The 21,737-nt window shown below is 41.4% G+C and overlaps 1 protein-coding gene across 2 annotated transcripts in view; it reads left to right on the forward strand.

Annotated features, from left to right (window-relative positions):
* The first annotated feature begins 12,014 nt into the window (after positions 1-12,014).
* The window catches only part of LOC121540033 (rhophilin-1), a 30,390-nt gene continuing 20,667 nt past the window's right edge, over positions 12,015-21,737 (forward strand). For both annotated transcript variants that reach the window (XM_045207675.1, XM_045207676.1), the window contains exons 1-3: positions 12,015-12,238; positions 12,489-12,582; positions 16,592-16,707. In XM_045207675.1, coding sequence (XP_045063610.1) covers positions 12,216-12,238; positions 12,489-12,582; positions 16,592-16,707 — 233 coding nt within the window. In that variant the 5' untranslated portion in view covers positions 12,015-12,215. The remainder of the gene's footprint in view (positions 12,239-12,488; positions 12,583-16,591; positions 16,708-21,737) is intronic.

A 21,737-nucleotide genomic window follows, 5' to 3' on the forward strand; every position in this document is an offset into this window, starting at 1 on the left:
CCACCGTGCTTCTACACCTGCATTACTAGCTGTTTGGGGTTTTAGGCTGGGTTTCTGTACAGCACTTCGAGATATTAGCTGATGTAAGAAGGGCTATATAAAATAAAATTGATTGATTGATTGATTAATTCTGCTTTGAAAGTTGATAAACTTGTAACTCCACTTGAGAAAATGGCCCGTGGATGTTTTGGTACACCTACTGAAGAGTTATTCTTTGTCTATACCCATTCAGCATCGTTCACACCCTCTTAAGCCTTAGTCCCACCCATCTCTTTAAGGATTTACGTGTGAGGCCATGTGCTAAACAGAGTGAGTAGTATAGTAAACAACCAAAGATTTCAAGACTAAAAGTGGTGAAAGTAGTAGCAAAAAGTAATAGTAAAAACACACTATCTAGTCCTTGGCCTATATCCTAATCTTACTTTGGTGCAGGTCATGTTGTTCTTCACATTACCGTCTCTGGTAAAAACACACTATATCAAATAAAATCAACGTTTATTTGTCAAATGCACAGGCTACAGAAGGTGTAAACGTAAAGTGAAATGATTACTTGCCTAGTGGAGTCTTTTGTTTAGACCCATAATCACAACCCACACTACCATGCACCATGCATGAATCTGCAGGTACTGTAGCTAAAGCTAACCAACTTGGTTCAGTGTTAGCTAGCTAGCTAACATTAGGCTATAAGTAGCAATGCAAATGGATTTCTGAGATATTAATAATATTACTACACAGCTCATACATGTAACATTAGCTAGTGAGCCAGCCAGCTAACGTTAGCTAGTTAGCTAACAGTACGCTTTAACTTTCAATGAAACGACTTTCTGACTAAATTAGAAACGTATAATATCTGAAAATGTAATCCAGAGACAGGTGTTTTATACAACAGCCTTCTGTGTTCTCTTTTCGGCTCCTACCGTATTTGCAATCATACTCTGCTTCCACCGGGCATTCCATTGATTTCAAAACTCGGTCAACTTCTTCCGTGACAACAACACTGTTGATCGCCGTTTCTTCCCCATCACTGTCATCAGAAGACGGTAATGTCTGATTTAATGAAAATGTTTTACCTAAATCAGGGATTTCCTCATTGTCTGATTAATTTTCAGAGTCAGAGAGAGTCAGCATGGCACGGTCGTCCTCCAGAAAGTAGTCCATCACAACTTTTTTCCACTGATCTTTGTCGATAGCGCCTGTTAAATTCAGGGCAGAATGATGAGAGCAGTAGCCACACTTGTGCAGTTCTTCACGATATCTTCCAAAAAAGCCTTGGTAGAAAGGATTATCTACACATACTGAGCAGCTCATGTTATATACAGAAGCATGCTACATGGCAGATCAATCTGAATTAATGTCTCGGCATGTCCAGCCCATCCGTTATCTCAGCAAATCATGGCTAACGGGAAGACTCCTGTCTTTTTCCATGGCTAAACCAACGAGGCTCATAATTTAACCATTTTATTTGTATTTACATTTTACATTTTTTAAACATTTTTAGTCATTTAGCAGACGCTCTTATCCAGAGCGACTTACAGGAGCAATTAGGGTTAAGTGCCTTGCTCAAGGGCACATCGACAGATTTTTCACCTAGTCGGCTCGGGGATTAGAACCAGCGAACTTTCGGTTACTGGCACAACGCTCTTAATCACTAAGCTACCTGCCGCCACTTACAGACGGCATACCAATTACTTATTAAGGCACATGAAAGTCCACATGTTCCAGAAGATATTTCTGCCAAAAAACACATTTTGATATAAAAATATATATATATATTTACGTTCAAATGCCTCTCCTGTGAAGTAGTGACGTGCGAAATATGCCTAGCTTCCTGGAACGGGTCACAATTGTTACCAGGAGGAAAATGGGGGAGAGTCATGCTTTTTCCATTTCAGTCAGAGGGAGGGTTTAGTATTTTTTATTTAGTCCAGGGGAGGGTCATGTAATTTGTAATCGATTAAATGTCATATTCCTCATGGTTTGAGATGATGCCCTTCATCCTTGATTCTCTGCTGGGCGCGCAATATCAAGTGTGCCTAGTGTGGTCTTAATCAAATGATCCAAAGGCTATACTATAGGCTATAGGCCTAGGCTATACAAAGAGCATGCTCTGAGAAACCCGCAAAGTTATATTTCTAAGAAAATGTACTTGAGTCGAGTCAAAGGCTTCTTCTGAAAAATATGTTTTATTTGACCCAAAAAATGCAATATCTCTGCATGCGGACTAGGCCTATATGTCCTGTTCAGTTTGAGAAGGAGAGAGTTAAGATGAGAAGGAGGACCAGAGGTAAGCTTGCTACTGCTATAATTGACTATAATAAAAACAATATGTTTCATTGCCCATAATGAAGCTATTTGTCAGAGTTATTGACCTCACAATAAGCCATTTTCAAGTAATTTACATAACTGACATTACTATGAAGCGGCAGCCACAGAGATGGACAGTGCATGGGTGCTGAATGTAGGCTAATTCAAGAATGCCAAATTCATTTAAACAGTCTTCATTTTATTGACTTTAGGCTACTAACAACAAGGGGGCTTTTTGTTGGAGCCTATTTCTTCCTATTCAAGAAATAAGAGGTAGGTCTACCTGTTTGACAGACAAAACTACAGCCTTCTATCCATAGATTTTGTCAGCAAATTCTTTCAGTCACCATGCACTCCTTAAATAGCTCTGTGTCAGTGAAGGGCTTGGTGTGTTAAGTTAAAAGCAGGGCTTGAATTGAGGGGGTATGTGAGGGCACTGTGGCTTTTGTTAAAGAAAATGGCTAAAAGCATAGGCCTAACCCTTGTTAGCTTAAGATAATAATAAAAAAAAAAAATGGACCTGATTATATAGATCTATAACAAGATTTAGTCTGCAATGCTTTATGCTAGAAACAACCTGTAACATTCCGGGGAAAGACGTGACTCTGATGCATATGGGACATAATTGGTTTGTCTCTATGACATTCAGAGGCTGTGCTACAGCCTTCTATAGCCAAGGAGACAAAAAATGTACTTTGCTTGGGAATTAATGTGTGATTCTGTCACTATCAATTGATGTTCAATGGGAAAGCCAGGTAGCCTAAGAAGGTACAAAAATGAATTACTCAGGCTATATTATTATTAGTTCAAGGCCTGCAATTTAATTAATTAATTGTGAAGCATTTGTGACACGCTACAGGCTGGCAGGAGCACTCAGCATTTCAACAACACATCAACAACAGCACTTCAACAACATTCCTATACATTTAACATTTAGGCTGTATAAAATGACATTACAAAAAAAATTACTTAATGAAATACTAATAAAACAAAAAAATCCTTATTAGACTATACAGTCATTCTACAGTGCTTTGAATTCAATTTTAGATACAAGAGTTTGGCCAGTCTTTGGTTTGAGGATCATGCAGTGACCTATGCATGCCTAGTTTGTTAATTTAGCCTAGCAGATACTCTTATATCCCAATGCCCATGCCCTAGTCACAGTCAACACAAATCTATTTTGTAATAACAATATCATGGAATGAAGTAGAATAAATTAGAAAATGATAGTTTCCCAAATGAAACAAAGTTACAAGTGCATATAGGCCTACTGGATGACATGCAGCTGCTATGTTAATAATCACTTTTACTGTGTTTCATTGCTCTGGAATCAAGTAACGGTTACAGAAACATTTTACTTGCTATGACTGTGATATTTATATATCTTTTTAATCAACCTTGGTTGAATGCACTGACTGTAAGTTGTTAAGGACAAGAGCGCCTGCTAAATTACCAAAATGTAAATGTAAAAATGAAAACTTGTAAAGAACACTGGGTACTATATTGCTGCATGGGTCATTCCAGTAATATACTGTAAATTAGATTACAGTAATATTGTTGGTACCGTAAAATGAAAAACCATAAAATAGATTACAATAGCTGTACTGTAAAAAAAATTACAGTAACTTACTGGACAATTGCTGCCAGGAAGTTGTTGTACATTTTTACAGGAAATGTTTTACAGTGTAAAGAATAGGGTGCCATTTTGGACTAAGCCTGATTAGAGGGCAGAGCAGTGAAAAGTCTAACAGAGTTTTGAGTTACCATACTCTCCCTGACACGTGCAGATTCCTACCAGGTAATAATAATGTCAAGGCTATGGAAAAATATATTAGCTAGACAAGTTTGTGATTATAGGCCTAGGCTACAACAACACAACGTCTAGAGTGTTGTGTAAAAGCTTTCCCTTTCTCCCCCCTCTCCCTCGCTCATGTGGTTTTATAAGATTAGCTGTATTAGATTAATATAAAGTGGGTGGGTGGGGGGGGGCTCGTGTGAATTGCTACCTTGTTTAGACACTAAAACTGTAACTACGTTTAACCTATCCAAAACACAGTGTTTGTCATAATACCAATTGTCACTGAGATCAGTAGGCTTATTACTATTCCAAATGCGAACTGTAAACCCCCTCAAAACTTTTGATGAAACCGGTTGCACTTAATATATCTGAGTACAGTTGCTTGCAGTGATTTTGTAGTATTACTCAAACTGATAGAGTCACTGACCCTGTAGGCGGCAGGGATCATCAACTAGATTCAGCCTCGGGACCATTTCTTCTTGAGTGGATGGTCAGGGGGCTGGAACATAATTATAAATAATTTGTAGACTGCAAATTGACTGCAAGAAGCTCAAACAGATATAATATTTGACCAAAACATAATCATTTCAAACCTTGCTTATATTTGTATACAATCACATCTCTCTATTATGCGTGGGAATAATTTGGAACAGATTTCCAAAATTAAAATCACTTGGAGCTGATTTGCTGGTGTTTTTACAGTCTTTTATGTCTATTTTTTGTTATTGTTGGTATTAAAGTTGTTTTGGCTCACGGGCCGCCAGTTGGGGAACCCTGCTGTAGGTGGTCCAGATTTGAGTTGTATCAGCTTGATTTTTTAAAATAACGCACCCAATAAGCCACGCCTCCAATATAATTTCCCAGTATGTCTTGCTTTATCGTGTTAATTGTAGAGTTACCACCCATGACTATATTTGTTAGTGACAGAAACATGGTTGTTGAATTGGTTACTTTTCAGTCCTGTGGTCTTCACTAAGTGAGTTCCTAGGTGATATCATTATAATATTTTGAGGCCTAGCTTTACCCTAATAAAATGGCTTTAAACTCATCGCTTACATTGGGCCTGCAAGTAGGGTTGCAAAATTCACCAATTTTCTAAATCCTGGTTGAAGGATTTCCAGGGATCTTCCAAACAGGCTCGCAAAGCAATGTGTAATTTTTAATGGAATCCAACCAGAGTTAGGATATCCAACAGTTGAAATTCACCCACATCCTGCACTCATAATGCCAGAGTTAGGAATAGTGTGAGGAGACTACCTGAACCATTTAAACTGAAAAACCATTTCAGTAACAGATGCAAAAAATCTAACTCAATGATTGGATTCGTTTAGAAAAAATGTATCTTTGTGTGGCGTAAGATTAATCAATCATTCACTCAATGTACATGCAAAAACACAGATATTAAACACAATTTTAAAAAATTAACCTGTAGTATAGCATGCTGGTAAATAAGTTAATTTGTTGTCCTAAATTATGTAACTTTAGTTTTGGGTCAGTACCACATAAACAATTTAAGTAAAAATTACTTTTCATTGACTTTGAGTTCAACTTACTAGAAGTATTTGAGTTAAAAAGGCCTTGGGGTTTACAGTGTGGGGTTTACAGTGTACTACACTCTTAGAAATAAGGTTATGGTATTGCTCCCTGGGGTACAAAATACACATAATGTACCTTCAGAAGTACACATAATGATCTCACATAGTACTGTTCCGTACCTTTTAGGGTACATGTGCGGATAAAGAGTGTAATGGTACATTTTTGTACCCCCTTATTTTGAATATACAGATACAATCATCACACTCTCACAAAAAAAAAAAAAGTACAATGTGAAGGTACATTTCTGTTTCCCACGGTACAAATGTATTTTGTGTACCCACAATAACCTTAATACCCACCATAAGGCACAATGATTAACAGCTTTGTCACTGGGGATGTAGCCTAAAAAGGCAAATTTGTACCATAATTATTATCATAATCATATTTACCAGCATGCACTACTGCAGGTTGAATTTTTTTGTTTTTTGTTTTTGTTTTTATATATCTCTGTTTTTGTATGTACATTGATTGATTGATTAATCTTATTCTACACAAAGATAAATGACATACATTTTTCTAAATTAATCCAATCAGTTAGTTAGATTTTTTGCACCTGTTACTGAAATGGTTGTTCCTGTTAAACCCTTTACACTCGTGGGAATTGGCCCATATGGACTGGGCTAAATTGAAATGTTTCTTACAGAATAAATATGAAAATCATGTGCATAACCATGGTAGAAATTGAAAGGGAACAGTTTAGAGATTATGGAAAAAATTATTAGACCAAAGATGAGGACACAACTGTTCACCTGAATCAAAATTGAATCCAAACATTACACTGTTGATTTGATGTGCATTTCACATTTACTGTACCTTTTGCCGCATTTGTTGATAATAAAATCTGAGAATACTTTGGATACATTCAGTAACATGATAGGAAATGTCCTGGAAAATGTGGGATAGGTGAAACAGAAGACCTTAACCCTAACCCTAAAATAAGACCAAAAAATTACAAGGGTTTGATGAGTAAGAGGACCAATACTGGTGTCTCCAAGTGGCCACACACCAAATAAAAGCATTGTATTTGGGACAAATCATTCACTAAACCCTAAACCTCAACTAAATCTTGTAATGAATCATATGGAAATTGAGCAAGTTGAGGAGACTAAATTGCTTGGTGTAACCCTGGATTGTAAACTGTCATGATCAAAACATACTGATGCAACGGGAGCCAAGATGGGGAGAGCTCTGTCTGTAATAAAGCACTAATCTGCTTTCTTGACATTTCTATCAACAAAACAAGTCCTACAGGCCCTAGTTTTGTTGCACCTGGCCTACTGCCCAGTCATGTGCCACAAAGAGGGACAGAGGCAAATTACAGTTGGCCCAGAACAGAGCAGCACGGCTGGCCCTTAAATATACACGGAGAGCTAACATCAATGACATGCATGTCTCCCCTGGCTCAAAGTGGAGGAGAGACTTTGTGAGAGGTATTGACATGTTCAAACGACTAGCACACAGCTCAGACACCCATGGGTACCCTACAAAACATGCCACCAGGGGTCTGCAGCATTGAAGGTCCCCAAGAACACAGTGGCCTCTATCATTCTTAAATAGAAGAAGTTTGGAACCATAAAGACTCTTCCTAGAGCTGGCAGCAGCGCCAAACTGAGCAATCGGGGGAGAAGGGCCTTGATAAGGGATGTGACCAAGAACCCAATGATTCCTCTGTGGAGATGGGAGAACCTTCCAGAAGGACAACCATCTCTGCATCACTCCACCAATCAGGTGTTTATGGTAGAGTGGCCAGACGTAAGCCACTCCTCAATAAAAGGCACATGACAGCCCGCTTGGAGTTTGCCAAAAGGCACCTAAAGGACACTCAGACCATGAGAAACAAGATTCTCTGGTCTGATGAAACCAAGATTGAACTCTTTGGCCTGAATGCCAAGCGTCACGTCTGAAGGAAACCTGGCACCATGCCTACGGTGAAGCATGGTGGTGGCAGCTTCATGCTATGGGGATGTTTTTCAGCAGCAGGGACTGGGAGAATAGTCAGGATCGAGGGAAAGATGAACAGAGCAAAGAGAGATCTTTGATGAAAACCTGCTCCAGAGCGCTCAGGACCTCAGACTGGGGAGAAAGTTCACCTTCCAACAGGACAATGACCCTAAGCACACAGCCAAGACAACGCAGGAGTGGCTTCGGGACAAGTCTCTGAATGTCATTCAGTGGCCCAGCCAGAGCCTGGATTGAACCCGATCAAAACTCTCTGGAGAGACCTGAAAATAGCTGTGCAGCGACGCTCCCCATCCAACCTGACAGAGCTTGAGAGGATCTGCAGAGAAGAATGGGAGAAACTCCCCAAATACAGTTATGCCAAGCTTGCTTTGTCATTATGGGGTATTGTGTGTAGATCGATGAGGGGGAAAAAAACCAACTTAATCAATTATAGAATAAGGCTGTAACGTAACAAAATGTGGAAAAAGTCAAGAATTCTGAATACTTCCCAAATGCACTGTATATATACAGTATATACAGTACCAGTCAAAAGTTTGGACACACCTACTCATTCCAGTGTTGTTCTTTATTTTTACTATTTTCTACATTGCAGAATAATAGTGAAGACATCAACACTATGAAATAACACATATGGAATCATGAAGTGTTAAACAAATAAAAATATATTTTATATTTGAGATTCTTCAAAGTAGCCTCCCTTTGCCTTGATTACAGCTTTGCACACTCTTGGCATTCTCTAAACCAGCTTCATGAGGTAGTCACCTGGAATGCAGTTCAATTAACAGGTGTGCCTTGTTAAAAGTTAATTTGTGGAATTTCTTTCCTTCTTAATGAGTTTGAGATAATCAGTTCTGTTGTGACAAGATAGGGGTGGTATACAGAAGATAGCCCTATTTGGTAAAAGACCAAGTCCATATTATGTAAGGAACAGCTCAAATAAGCAAAGAGAAATGATAGTGTTGCATCAGATGACCTGGCCTCCACAATCACCCGACCTCAAACCAATTGAGATGGATTGGGATGAGTTGACCGCAGAGTGAAGGAAAAGCAGCCAACAAGTGCTCAGCATTTGTGGGAACTCCCTCAAGACTGTTGGAAAAGCATTCCTCATGAAGCTGGTTAAGAGAATCCCAAGAGTGTGCAAAGCTGTCATCAAGGCAAAGGGTGGCTACTTTGACTATAAAACATATTTTGATTTGTTTAATACTTTTGGTTACTACATGATTCCATATGTGTTATTTCATAGCGTTGATGTCTTCACTATTATTCTACAATGTAGAAAAACCCTTGAATGAGTAGGTGTGTCCAAACTTTTGACTGGTACTGTATATATATATATTTTTAATCCCCTTTTCCTCCACAATTTCATGATATCCAATTGCAATCTTATCTCATCACTGCAACTCCCCAACGGGCTTTGGAGAGGCAAAGGTGGAGTCATGCGTCCTCTGAAACTTGACCCGCAAAACCGCACTTCTTAACACCCGCCCGCTTAACCCGGGAAGCCAGCCGCACCAATGTGTTGGAGGAAACACTGTCCAACTGACAACCGAAGTCAGCCTGCAGGTGCCCGGCCCGCCACAAGGAGTCGGTAGACCGTTATTAACCAAGTAAAGCCCCCCTGTTAAACCCTCCCCTAACCCGGACGACGCTGGGCCAATTGTGCACCATCCTATGGGACTCCCGGTCACGGCCGGTTGTGACACAGCCTGTGATCGAACCCGGGTCTGTAGTGTCGCCTCAAGCACTGCGATGCAGTGCCTTAGACCGCTGCTCCACTCGGGAGGTGCAAAAATACGTATTTTACAGACATTGAAAATATATATTTTCCGGATGTTGAAATCAGGCTAATTTTTGGTTCTGAATTAAAGTTGAAAATAAGTAATTTATAGACGTCTATGTTTGGGCCAAATCCAGGCTGGTCCAGACCGGGCAAAATCTGAACCAAAAACCGGACCTGACCAAAAACCAATGTCCGTGGATGTGGAAATCAAGGCCAGTCCGGAACTGCACCAAAAAAAGACGTCCAAAAGGCGTCGGGCATCGGTCCGTGCTTACTGAGGTGTAGCCTACAGTGTTCCTTGAAATTGAATTTTATGAATGCCCATCTATGTGGTAAGCGTAACATTTGTAAAACACCAAAAAACTACGTCCGGAAAGGACGAAAAAAAGACGGCCAAAATATGTTGGCTCGTGCTTACTGGGCTGTAGCCTACCATGTTGGCCTGCAATGGAATTTTATGAATGCCCATCCATGTGGTAGGCCCACGATTTGTAAAACAGGCCATTGCAATGGCACACATAAACAATCTATGTCTCAATTGTCTCAAGGCTTAAAAATCCTTCTTTAACCTGTCTCCTCCCCTTCAGCTACGCTGATTGAAGTGGATCTAACAAGTGACATCAATAAGGGATCATAGCTTTCACCTGGATTCACCTGGTCAGTCTGTCATTGTGTTCATAATGTTTTGTAAACTCAATGTATATCATACCTTTTATGTTCCTACTTTACACACACACACACACATTTTCATTATGTAGCTCTTAAAATCTGTAGTAGACAAACCAGTTTACAGTGAGGGAAAAAAGTGTTTCATCCCCTGCTGATTTTGTACGTTTGCCCACTGACAAAGAAATGATCAGTCTATAATTTTAATGGTAGGTTTATTTGAACAGTGAGAGACAGAAAAGAAAAAAAAATCCAGAAAAACGCATGTCAAAAAACATGACTTAGTACTTGGTGGCAAAACCCTTGTTGGCAATCACAGAGGTCAGAAGTTTCTTGTAGTTGGCCACCAGGTTTGCACACATCTCAGGAGGGATTTTGTCCCACTCCTCTTTGCAGATCTTCTCCAAGTCATTAAGGTTTCGAGGCTGACGTTTGGCAACTCGAACCTTCAGCTCCCTCCACATATTTTCTATGGGATTAAGGTCTGGAGACTGGCTAGGCCACTCCAGGACCTTAATGTGCTTCTTCTTGAGCCACTCCTTTGTTGCCTTGGCCGTGTGTTTTGGGTCATTGTCATGCTGGAATACCCATCCACGACCCATTTTCAATGCCCTGGCTGAGGGAAGGAGGTTCTCACCCAAGATTTGACGGTACATGGCCCCGTCCATCGTCCCTTTGATGCGGTGAAGTTGTCCTGTCCCCTTAGCAGAAAAACACCCCCAAAGTTAATGTTTCCACCTCCATGTTTGATGGTGGGGATGGTGTTCTTGGGGTCATAGGCAGCATTCCTCCTCCTCCAAACACGGCGAGTTGAGTTGATGCCAAAGAGCTCGATTTTGGTCTCATCTGACCACAACACTTTCACCCAGTTCTCCTCTGAATCATTCAGATGTTCATTGACAAACTTCAGACAGTCATGTATATGTGCTTTCTTGAGCAGGGGGACCTTGCGGGCGCTGCAGGATTTCAGTCCTTCACAGCGTAGTGTGTTACCAATTGTTTTCTTGGTGACTATGGTCCCAGCTGCCTTGAGATCATTGACAAGATCATCCCGTGTAGTACTGGGCTGATTCCTCACCGTTCTCATGATCGTTGAAACTCCACAAGGTGAGATTTTGCATGGAGCCCCAGGCCGAGGGAGATTGACAGGTCTTTTGTGTTTCTTCCATTTGCGAATAATCGCACCAACTGTTGTCACCTTCTCACCAAGCTGCTTGGCGATGGTCTTGTAGCCCATTCCAGCCTTGTGTATGTCTACAATCTTGTCCCTGACATCCTTGGAGAGCTCTTTGGTCTTGGCCATAGTGGAGAGTTTGGAATCTGATTGATTGATTGCTTCTGTGGACAGGTGTCTTTTATACAGGATCGAACCCGGGTCTGTAGTGTCGCCTCAAGCACTGCGATGCAGTGCCTTAGACCGCTGCTCCACTCGGGAGGCGCAAAAATACGTATTTTACAGACATTGAAAATATATCTATCCAATGTCATTGTGTGAAATATGTTTCATTTTATTTGTATTGTTAAAATAACATTATTTGATATAGATTATAATGTTTTCATGTTTTAGGCGATATATAGATCATCTTTGGTTAGGTCCGAAATGACGAAATGACCAAAAACCTATCCATGTCCTTTCGTGGCCCCTCGTGATTCCATTCTGTGAATTGAGTGAGTTACTTCCTACTCCAGGCTTTCCTTTCCTCGATGGCTAGGCGTTGTTATGGGCAACTGTAATTCCAAAATGTTGTCACTGCCCATGGGATTCACAATTGGACAGTTTTTCTTGTCAGTTAGAGAAATATAATATTTCGATTCGTCGAAATTAACGTCAATCAATAGAGGTGCTATTCATTGGCTATTTTGCATGCATATGCACCGCCTCCTGGAAAACGACCACGCCGCAAAAAACGTATCTTCATCGGTCTGGTGAGCTAGAGGTGCACGAATACAACTTGCGGAACAGATAGTGGTTGTTTTGTTCTGATTATTTTCTATGTTTATTTTTCTCGCTACCCATTCACCGCAAGAGACTCTGGCCTGTGGACATTTGGAATTACAAAAGTATTGGTGCAACAAGTTGCCTACTAGCGTCCTGGCTTGAGTAGGATGGGAGAAGAACCTGCGACAAGGCTAGTGTACCTGTTTGTTGTCTAGTTGTTTGGAACAATGCATGGTAATGCTAAACATAAACTGCTAGCCAGAACGAGCTCATCCATTCAGTCCCAGTTCACTTGTTTCTAGTTTCAATGTAGTTCAAACACTGTATGCTAGCTAAATAAATACCGTGACAATAACTGGTAGGGGTGGCTAGGGTAGAACGGGAAAAAGTGGTGGTTTTTATTTTGTATAAATAAACGGCCTTTGGGCATTCTATTGTAGAGAGCCGGAGATGTCTGACGCTGGCTCGGACGAGGAGCTGGAGATTCCCACACCGATGATGGAGCAGGGGAGTCACGACGGGAGTATCAGAAAGGTGAGCGATACGCAGTTGTAGCTAGAAAAACACGATACTGTACCAACACACGTTTATATTGAAGTACATTTTCCATTGGGACGTGTATCTGTTATGAACAGGACAATAATGTTTTGGCCTAATTGTCAGATTCATAATGCAATACGGCATAGGTGTTCCACATTATCAATACCATATGAAGTGCACCATTGAAAGTTATGTATAATTGACACACATTGCATACACAAAGTTTCATTACTGAACTGATTACATATTCATTGAGGGCTATCCTGGTCCTGAATTGAGTTGCCATTATGTTGATAAACCTTTGGTGACTTAGGGGTGGGGGGGGTCTGCTGTTGCATCATGAGGGGTAGATTGTGGCAGGATGCTGTCCAGGGGGAGATATGGTACTGATGGCATGTTGCTGGGAGAGCCTAGTTACCCCCTTCCACCCCCTGCTGTCCCCCGGCCGGGGGTACACTCTTATAAAAGATGTGTTATTTAGCACATCTGTGTGTCTTGTTAGGGTTGACACATGTTGTGAACTTTTAACACAATCAGTGTGTTGGTACAACATGATTTGTGTACATTTTTTCAACACATTTTGTGTCAGGTCCTGCAATTTATGTGTTAAAAGCTGAAAACCATAAAACACACCCTAGATGTGTTTGATTATTGACCAATTACATTGCGGCTCCGGAGTCATCATGCATCAAGGAGTGCTGGGTCTGAGCTGACGCTGGAGCTAGATGACTGTAGCATGGCTATGGCTGAGCTGGGACTGGAGGCAGGGGGCTGAAGCATGGCTAGGCTAGCACCTTAATCCCTACAAGCACTGAGGATTAATGGGCGCACACTCACAAAACAATCGCCTCACTAAGAGAGAGGGATGAGAGAGAGAATAAAATAAGGTGAGGGGAAAGGGAGATGGAGGGAGGTTGGCTTGGCTGTGAGAGGGAGAGAGAAAAAGGGAGGAATAAGGAGAGAGAGTTTCTCATTTTGGGGTTAGCATACCCTATTATGGCCTTTCCTTCCGTGTTGTGGTCTGTTTCTTCCTTGTTTCTCTGTACTGTATGAGTAAGAGCCTAGTCAGCTGGCTTTAAGGACAAAACACACCATGCCGATGAACGGTTAAAAGCAGCGGGTGGCTGTCCTATCGCCTCTGACCACAGAACATCGGCCGTCATTTTATTTTTATTTCTCAACAATTGTAGGCCTACGTGTTGACAAGACATGCATTCGGAAAGTGTTCAGACCCCTTGACTTTTCCCACATTTTGTTACGTTACAGCCTTATTCTAAAATGGATTAAATTGTCCCCCCCCCCTCATCAATCTACACACAATACCCCATAATGACAAAGCAAAAACATCTTTTAAGGATTTTTTGCAAATGTATAAAAAGTAAATAACTGAATATCGCATTTACATATGTTTTCAGACCCTTTACTCAGTACTTTGTTGAAGCATCTTTGGCAGCGATTACAGCCTTGAGTCTTATTGGGTATGACGCTACAAGCTTGGCACACCTGTATTTGGGGAGTTTCTCCCATTCTTCTCTGCATACCCTCTCAAGCTCTGTCAGGTTGGATGGGGAGCATCGCTGCACAGATATTTTCAGGTCTCTCCAGAGATGTTCGATCGGGTTCAAGTCCGGGCTCTGGCTGGGCCACTCAAGGACATTCAGAGACTTGTTTCCGAAGCCACGCCTGCGTTGTCTTGGCTGTGTGCTTAGGGTCGTTGTCTGTTGGAATGTGAACCTTCGCCCCAGTCTGAGGTCCTGAGTGCTCTGGAGCAGGTTTTCATCAAGGATCTCTCTGTACTTTGCTCCGTTCATCTTTCCCTCGATCCTGACTAGTCTCCCAGTCCCTGATGCTGATAAACATCCCCAAAGCATGATGCTGCCACCACCATGCTTCACTGATTGCTCAGTTTGGCGCAGCGACCAGCTCTAGGAAGAGTCTTGGTGGTTCCAAACTTCTTCGGGACCTTCAATGCTGCAGACATTTTTTGGTACCCTTCCCCAGATCTGTGCCTCGAAACAATCATGTGTCGGAGCTCTATGGACAATTCCTTCGGCCTCATGGCATGGTTTTTGCTCTGACATGCACTGTCAACTGTCGGACCTTATATAGCCTTTCTAAATCATGTCTAATCAATTACATTTACCACAGATGGACTCCAATCAAGTTGTAGAAACATCTCAAGGATGATCAATGGAAACCGGATGCACCTGAGCTCAATTTCGAGTCTCATAGCAAAGGGTCTCTGAATACTTTAGTAAATGTGATATTTCCGTTTATATACATTTGCTAAAAAAAACTGTTTTCACATTGTCATTATGGGGTATTGTGTGTAGATTGATGAGGAAAAACATTTATTTAATCAATTTTAGAATAAGGCTGTAACGTAACAAAATTTGGAAAAAGTCAAGGGGTGTGAATACTTTCCGAATGCACTTGTCCTTCAGTTAGCAGACTACAGTGGAAGACTAAAGGCAGACTACAGCCGAGTCAGGTGTCTGTCTGTAACTGGACCTGTAGCAATGGCATATGATCCAGGCTCTGTTGTAGCCGGCTGCGACCGGGAGACCCATGGGGCGGCGCACAATTGGCCCAGCGTCGTCCAGGGTAGGGGAGAGAATGGCCGGCAGGGGATGTAGCTCAGTTGGTAGAGCATGGCAGGGTTGTGGGTTCGATAAAATAATGTATGCACTAACTGTAAGTCGCTCTGGATAAGAGCGTCTGCTAAATGACTAAAATGTAAATGTATATGCAGTGGTGGAAAAAGTACGCAATTGTCATACTTGAGTAAAAGTAAAGATACCTCAATAGAAAATGACTCAAGTGAAAGTCACCAAGTATAAAACTACTTGAGTAAAATTATTTTAAATATACTGTACTTAAGTATCAAAAGTAAATGTAATTGCAAAAATATACTTAAGTATCAAAAGTAAAAGTATGAATCATTTCAAATTGCCTATATGAAGCAAACCATCTTTTTTTACGGATAGCCAACACTCAGACATAATTTACAAACGACGCATTTGTGTTTAGTGAGTCTGCCAGATCAGAGGCAGTAGGGATGACCAGGGATGTTCTCTTGATAAGTTATGTCACACAAAATTCCCTAATCGTCAACAGCATCATTAGTCACTAGTACAGTCCTGATCTAGGTCTTAACTTGATCTCATAGCTGCACCCCAGCCTCATAACCAGTGACGATTGCTCACCCTTTCTTTGAACCCTCTTCCCAGCCTCATATGTCTTCTAAGCTGAGATCTCAGAGCAATTTTAGCCTTTCCATCAGAGTGCGCTCTGCATAATCATGGATCATATGGTCTACTGCTTTCCTCAATGTTCAAGATCATATGTGAAGGTGTAGACCTTGTAACTGAATACCACGTGTAGAGGTACAGATCCACACCTTGAGTTGATCACTTACAGACATGGTGGGGTGACAAAGTTACAGTATTGAAAAGAAGAGCATTGGTATCTTTTGGTGCCTGTATGTGTGTGGTAGGCAAAGGTCAGTTGTAAGAGGTCTTCAAGTCTCCTCCGTTCTTTGGACTGTAACGTCTAAGGACAGCAGGCTACCGACCGAGATCTGCTGGGGCTTGGTCTCCTGGCAACCATCACCACAGATAGCCTACTACATTGACAACAGGATATCTGATTCTAACTGTGATGGAGGCAGGTGGTCTTAATCACCCATACTTAATCAGGGAGGGAAACTAACCAGGTGCTCAGGTGTATGTCTCCCTCAGTCAGGTCTATCTGTGACAGGTTTGTGTAATGTAATGCACTGAATAGTCCATCAACCCCTACCTGTTCTGCTAGGAATACACTCTTCTTTACGTACAGTTGGTGTTTATTACATGCCTATTATACACTGATATACAAAGGCATGTGAACTAGAACTACACATAGGGTTTAGACACAAGCAAGAAGAGATAGACAGACATATTGTGCTCTAGCATGTTATGCATTAACCACAATCTCTCTTCCAATCCCCCTCTTTTCTCTCCAGGGTTGTGATCCCTGTTCCCAGACCCAGCGCAGTAAGCTGCAGCACCGTAGAGCTCGTATCAACCAGCAGATAAACAAGGAGATGAGGATGAGGGCCGGGGCTGAAAACCTCTTCAGGTGAGCTGGGGTGGGGGCAGGTGTCAGGGAAGGGACAGGTCATTGTACAAGTTGTCGAATGCTGTCTCTGATCCTGTGTGTACACAGCTTTGGGGGGCATCCACTCCCTCCCCTCCCCTGTGGTGGAAAAAGGAACCCCAAGCCAAACTACCTGTGGAAACATTGAGCTCTATCATATACAAACACTAGCAGATGGAAATATCCAACTATTTTAGGGTATATGGGGAACACCTCCAAAACACACACCACCCTGTTTTATCACTCTGTTTGTGTCCCATGGTGTGTGTGTGGGTTTTGTGTATTGCCAGTCCGCAGGTTTGATTCCTATTATTTTCTCCCCTCATTTAAAAAAAAGTGTATTTTGCCAGTTAGACATGCATATCAAACACACACACACACACACACACACACACACACACACACACACTACTTGACCTGTGCTGAACTTGAACAGCTAGAATACAGCCTGTTCTCATTCTGTCTCCTTTAAAGTAATTAGTCTTTTTCTTTCCAGTGGAAGAAAGATAGGAATAAAAGCTGGTGGCAGGACATCAAAGCTGAGGTTTTTAAAGCACATCAAACCATCTTAGAGCATTATCATCATTTTGATCCTTTCCCTCTCTGCCTTTTCTTCTCCCCTTCGCCCCCCAACTCTTATTTCATCAAGTTTATCCTACACTTATTAGTAGTGTGGGAGCCACTGAAGGACATGGTGTATTGGAGTGGTCTGAGTGGTGGTGTAGAGTGGTATGATAGGACACTGTCTCTCTGTCTCTCTCTTTAACATCCATATTCATCTGAAAAGAGGAGGAGGAAGAGAGGAGGAGAAGAAGGACTTAATTAAAGCAGTGTGCTTTCTTCTTCTGCTTTAGTGGTCTGTTTGGCTCAGTCAGGCTCTAATAACATAAACACCTAGAACAACATCAAGCTAATTGAAAGAAAACCAACCCTCCCCTGTGTGTGTGTCAACCCTCCCTTTTACTTGTATTTTTATTTTCTTGTCCGACGTAATTAGGTTTTGAGAAAAGTTGGCAAGTGAAATTAAGAATAAGATTAGTCGAGTCAGGGTTGACAGGGTTGATTCAGGCTAGGACATGAATCACATTGTCATACTTCTGAATTTGCAGCTTGGCCTGATAGAGACCACCATTAAAAAGGGAAGACTAGGGGATGGGGGTAATAACACCCACCAGCAAAACCCAGCCCTTCCCTTCCCCCTTTTTTGGGACTAGGTCACATAGACAAATAGACCCCCAGTCAGCCACCAATCAACAGGCTTTGTGTCCGGTCCCACTGCTGCATCTTTCCCTTCCCATTCCCAGGCAGAGAGAGAGCGATTCCCAGGGAGGACAGCTGTCTGCAGGAATATATATATATATATATATATATATATAACACACACACACACACACACGGATGATGAATTGTTGTCAGTAAACTGGTTTGTGTTGGTAGGAGGTAGGGGGAGGAGGGGAATGGAGTGACTGAGGCTAATGATGGGAGAACAGGGGGGGGGTATCTCATTTAGGGCTATCCCCGACTAAAACTTAAGTCTTAAGTCTGTTCTTTCGACTAATCGATTGGTCAAAATCTTAAAACGTGTATTTTTCCATATATAGACACACCCTGTGTTTGAATAAAATCAACTATATATGCATTGAGCTTGTCTGATGCTTTAAGCTCACTGTTTGATGAAATAAGACACAAATGACTCAAGAGGGAGCCAGAGATCAAGATAATCAGAAGAAAAAAAACGTTACCTGTATCGACCATCCTCCTCCTGCTCCTACTGGCGTTCGCAGATTTTGCCATTACTCTTCTGAAGTTGCCGGTAATACGCTACACAAGGAGTTGGCAGACTTTCTCATATGGAATGCCAATGTATCTTAACATTTCTACCGATCTGCGTGCCAGTTATGGTTTAAATTTGCACATTTTCGTGGAACAGTTTCATTGAATTTATAAAAATGTCTTCATGTCTCAATCATTGTCATGTGGTTAATCAAAATTCTATCCAAATCTAAATGAAATTGATACTTTTTAAGTTTGTAACTTCTATTGCCATTGCCAACTATGTAAAAATAGCTTAGAAAGCCAACAAATGAAAACATTGCTGCCTGCAGGTAGAACATCCTGATAAAAATAAATACCCTATAAATGATATTGGCTACGCATGGCCTGTCTGCAACAAACTTTAAACATTGTATCAACTATTAACTTGGGTCCGGCCTGAAGCTCCTTGCAACATTGTATAACATATTATGGGCACTCAGAGTTTCCGTGCCAGTGAGCTCGGGACAGACACAGCTGTAGGCTATTTGCGCAAGGGATAAGAAGTAATCAGGTAGGCCTACTTTATGACGTTTCCACTGGATCGGAGCATGACATTTCCCTTTCACGCTGAGTGGTTATCGAAAGGGAGAGAGCTGGAAAGGTTTTTCGAATGCATTGAGGAATTGTTGTCATTCACAATGGATGTAAAAACAGACTTCATTTGGTTGCTGTTTGAGGTGAAAACATTACTTTGAGAAGCTCCACAGCTCATTAGTGGTGGTACATTAAGCCAATTAGAAATACTATCAGATCCCCAAATGGGCACATTTTATATGCAGGCCAGGTAGCCTATAGGCCTACTTCTATGCGTGCGCGTCCTTACTCAACATTGACAGGAGAGCTCCAAACAAAAGACAATGACTAAATTAACAAAACTCGTAAATGGAATGAAATAAACAAAAAATGATTTCTCACAAGTCTGGCATAGGTTGTGCGCTCTGCAAACAACATGTCCACTCCGTCAATGAGAACGGTAAAGGACTGGAATAATAATATATTGAACGCATTAACCGAAGTTAGCGTAACCAATCAAGTGTAGATTAGAAATTATAGGAATGAGCGGTAAATGTACTACTGGTGATATATATAATTGGGAATTAATTGACACTAACAATCAAACGCAAACAATTCACACAAAGAAGTTATTGAAACAATTAATGTGCACAAATTGGCGGGAGAGAGCCCATTCTGGAGAGAGACGTGCATTGTGCAGCCACACTCCCCTTCTTGGACTGTGCCATCCCCGCAGCAATGGATTAGTCTCGGCCTCCGCAAAGGATTAGTTCACTGAGATGGCCACGAATAAGTGTTCCATAATATATATACAGTACCAGTCAAAAGTTTGGACACACATTTTTACATTTACATTTTAGTCATTTAGCAGACGCTCTTATCCAGAGCGACTTACAGTCAGTGAGTGCATACATTTTCATACTGGCCCCCCGTGGGAAATGAACCCACAACCCTGGCGTTGCAAGCGCCATGCTCTACCAACTGAGCTACAGGGGACTAATCACACCTACTCATTCAAGCGTTTTTCTTTATTTTTACTATTTTCTACATTGTAGAATAATAGTGAAGACATCAAAACTATGAAATGACACATGGAATCATGTAGTAACCAAAAAAGTGTTAAACAAATCAAAATATATTTTATATTTGAGATTCTTCAAAGTAGCCACACTTTGCCTTGATGACAGCTTTGCACACTCTTGGCATTCTCTCAACCAGCTTCACCTGGAATGCTTTTCCAACAGTCTTGAAGGAGTTCCCACATATGCTGAGCACTTGTTGGCTGTTTTTCCTTCACTCTGCCGTCCGACTCATCCCAACATCTCAATTGGGTTGAGGTCGGGGGATTGTGGAGGCCAGGTCATCTGATGCAGCACTCCATTACTCTCCCTTTTGGTAAAATAGCCCTTACACAGCCTGGAGGTGTGTTGGGTCATTGTCCTGTTGAAAAACAAATGATAGTCCCACTAAGCCCAAATCAGATGGGATGGCGTATCGCTGCAGAATGCTGTGGTAGCCATGCTGGTTAAGTGTGCCTTGAATTCAAAATAAATCACAGACAGTGTCACCAGCAAAGCACACCCACACCATAACATCTCCTCCTCCATGCTTTACGGTGGGAAATACACATGCGGAGATCATCCGTTCACCCACACCGCATCTCACAAAGCCAATAGTTTAAAAAAAAATTACAAATAAAGGAAAACCCTGGACTACTCATTCCAGGGTTTTCCTTTTATTTTTACATTTTTTTTATTTTTTACCTCATCTCATTAGAGCTTCTGATTGGCTGATGAACATTTCATTATGTGCTGACATGCTGGTGTAACAGGCCAGTGTGTTATCTACCTTGGGAAAGGAATTCTAGTGAGGGAGAAAGAGGGAGACCGTAACTAGTCTAATCCTGTGGAGGATGACATCACTCAGTTCATTACTGGAAATGAGAGCAGTACAGGGGATTTTAATGGGGGTGGTATGACCGTGACTTTGAACTGAAGTGAAGAGCACACACAGGCCCTGATGTTTTTCCTAGAGTAAAATAACAGTTTTATGTGACTCACTCAACACAGACACACATTATACACTGGCGGTATCAGACAGTTTAGTTTAACAGCAATACTTGGATGTTTCTTTTCCCTCTGTTGTAGATCATGCGTGCTAGCGAGTGTGTGTGTGTGTGTGTGTGTGTGTGTGTGTGTGAAGCCTTTAAAGCTAACTGTAATCAGATTGGCCTTGGCTTGTCCTAGAGAGAGAGAGGTGTATGTTTGTGGGGTGAGGAGAGGAGGGTATGAGGTCTGACGTCAGATTAGCCTGTGTTGGGCATGGGGAAAGGGGTCACAGATGTGTGTGCTTGCTTGCAACGTGTGTTGTGTGTGAGGACGGAGGTTGTTTTAAATGTTATTGATAACCTTAAAATAGGGGACAAGTCTCCTGTAGTAAATCAAATCAAATCAAATTTTATTGGCCACATGCGCCGAATACAACAGGTGCAGACATTACAGTGAAATGCTTACTTACAGCCCTTAACCAACAGTGCATTTATTTTTAATAAAAAAGAGCAGAAGTAAAATAAAATAACAGTAGGGCGACTTTTTCTAATCATAGTCGCACACCTTATGTAGCATTTATTTTTAATAAAAAAGTAAAATAAAACAACAACAAAAAAGTGCTGAGAAAAAAGAGCA

The sequence above is a fragment of the Coregonus clupeaformis genome, chromosome 26 (genome assembly GCF_020615455.1).
Source record: "Coregonus clupeaformis isolate EN_2021a chromosome 26, ASM2061545v1, whole genome shotgun sequence".
NCBI classification, from domain to species: Eukaryota; Metazoa; Chordata; class Actinopteri; order Salmoniformes; family Salmonidae; genus Coregonus; species Coregonus clupeaformis.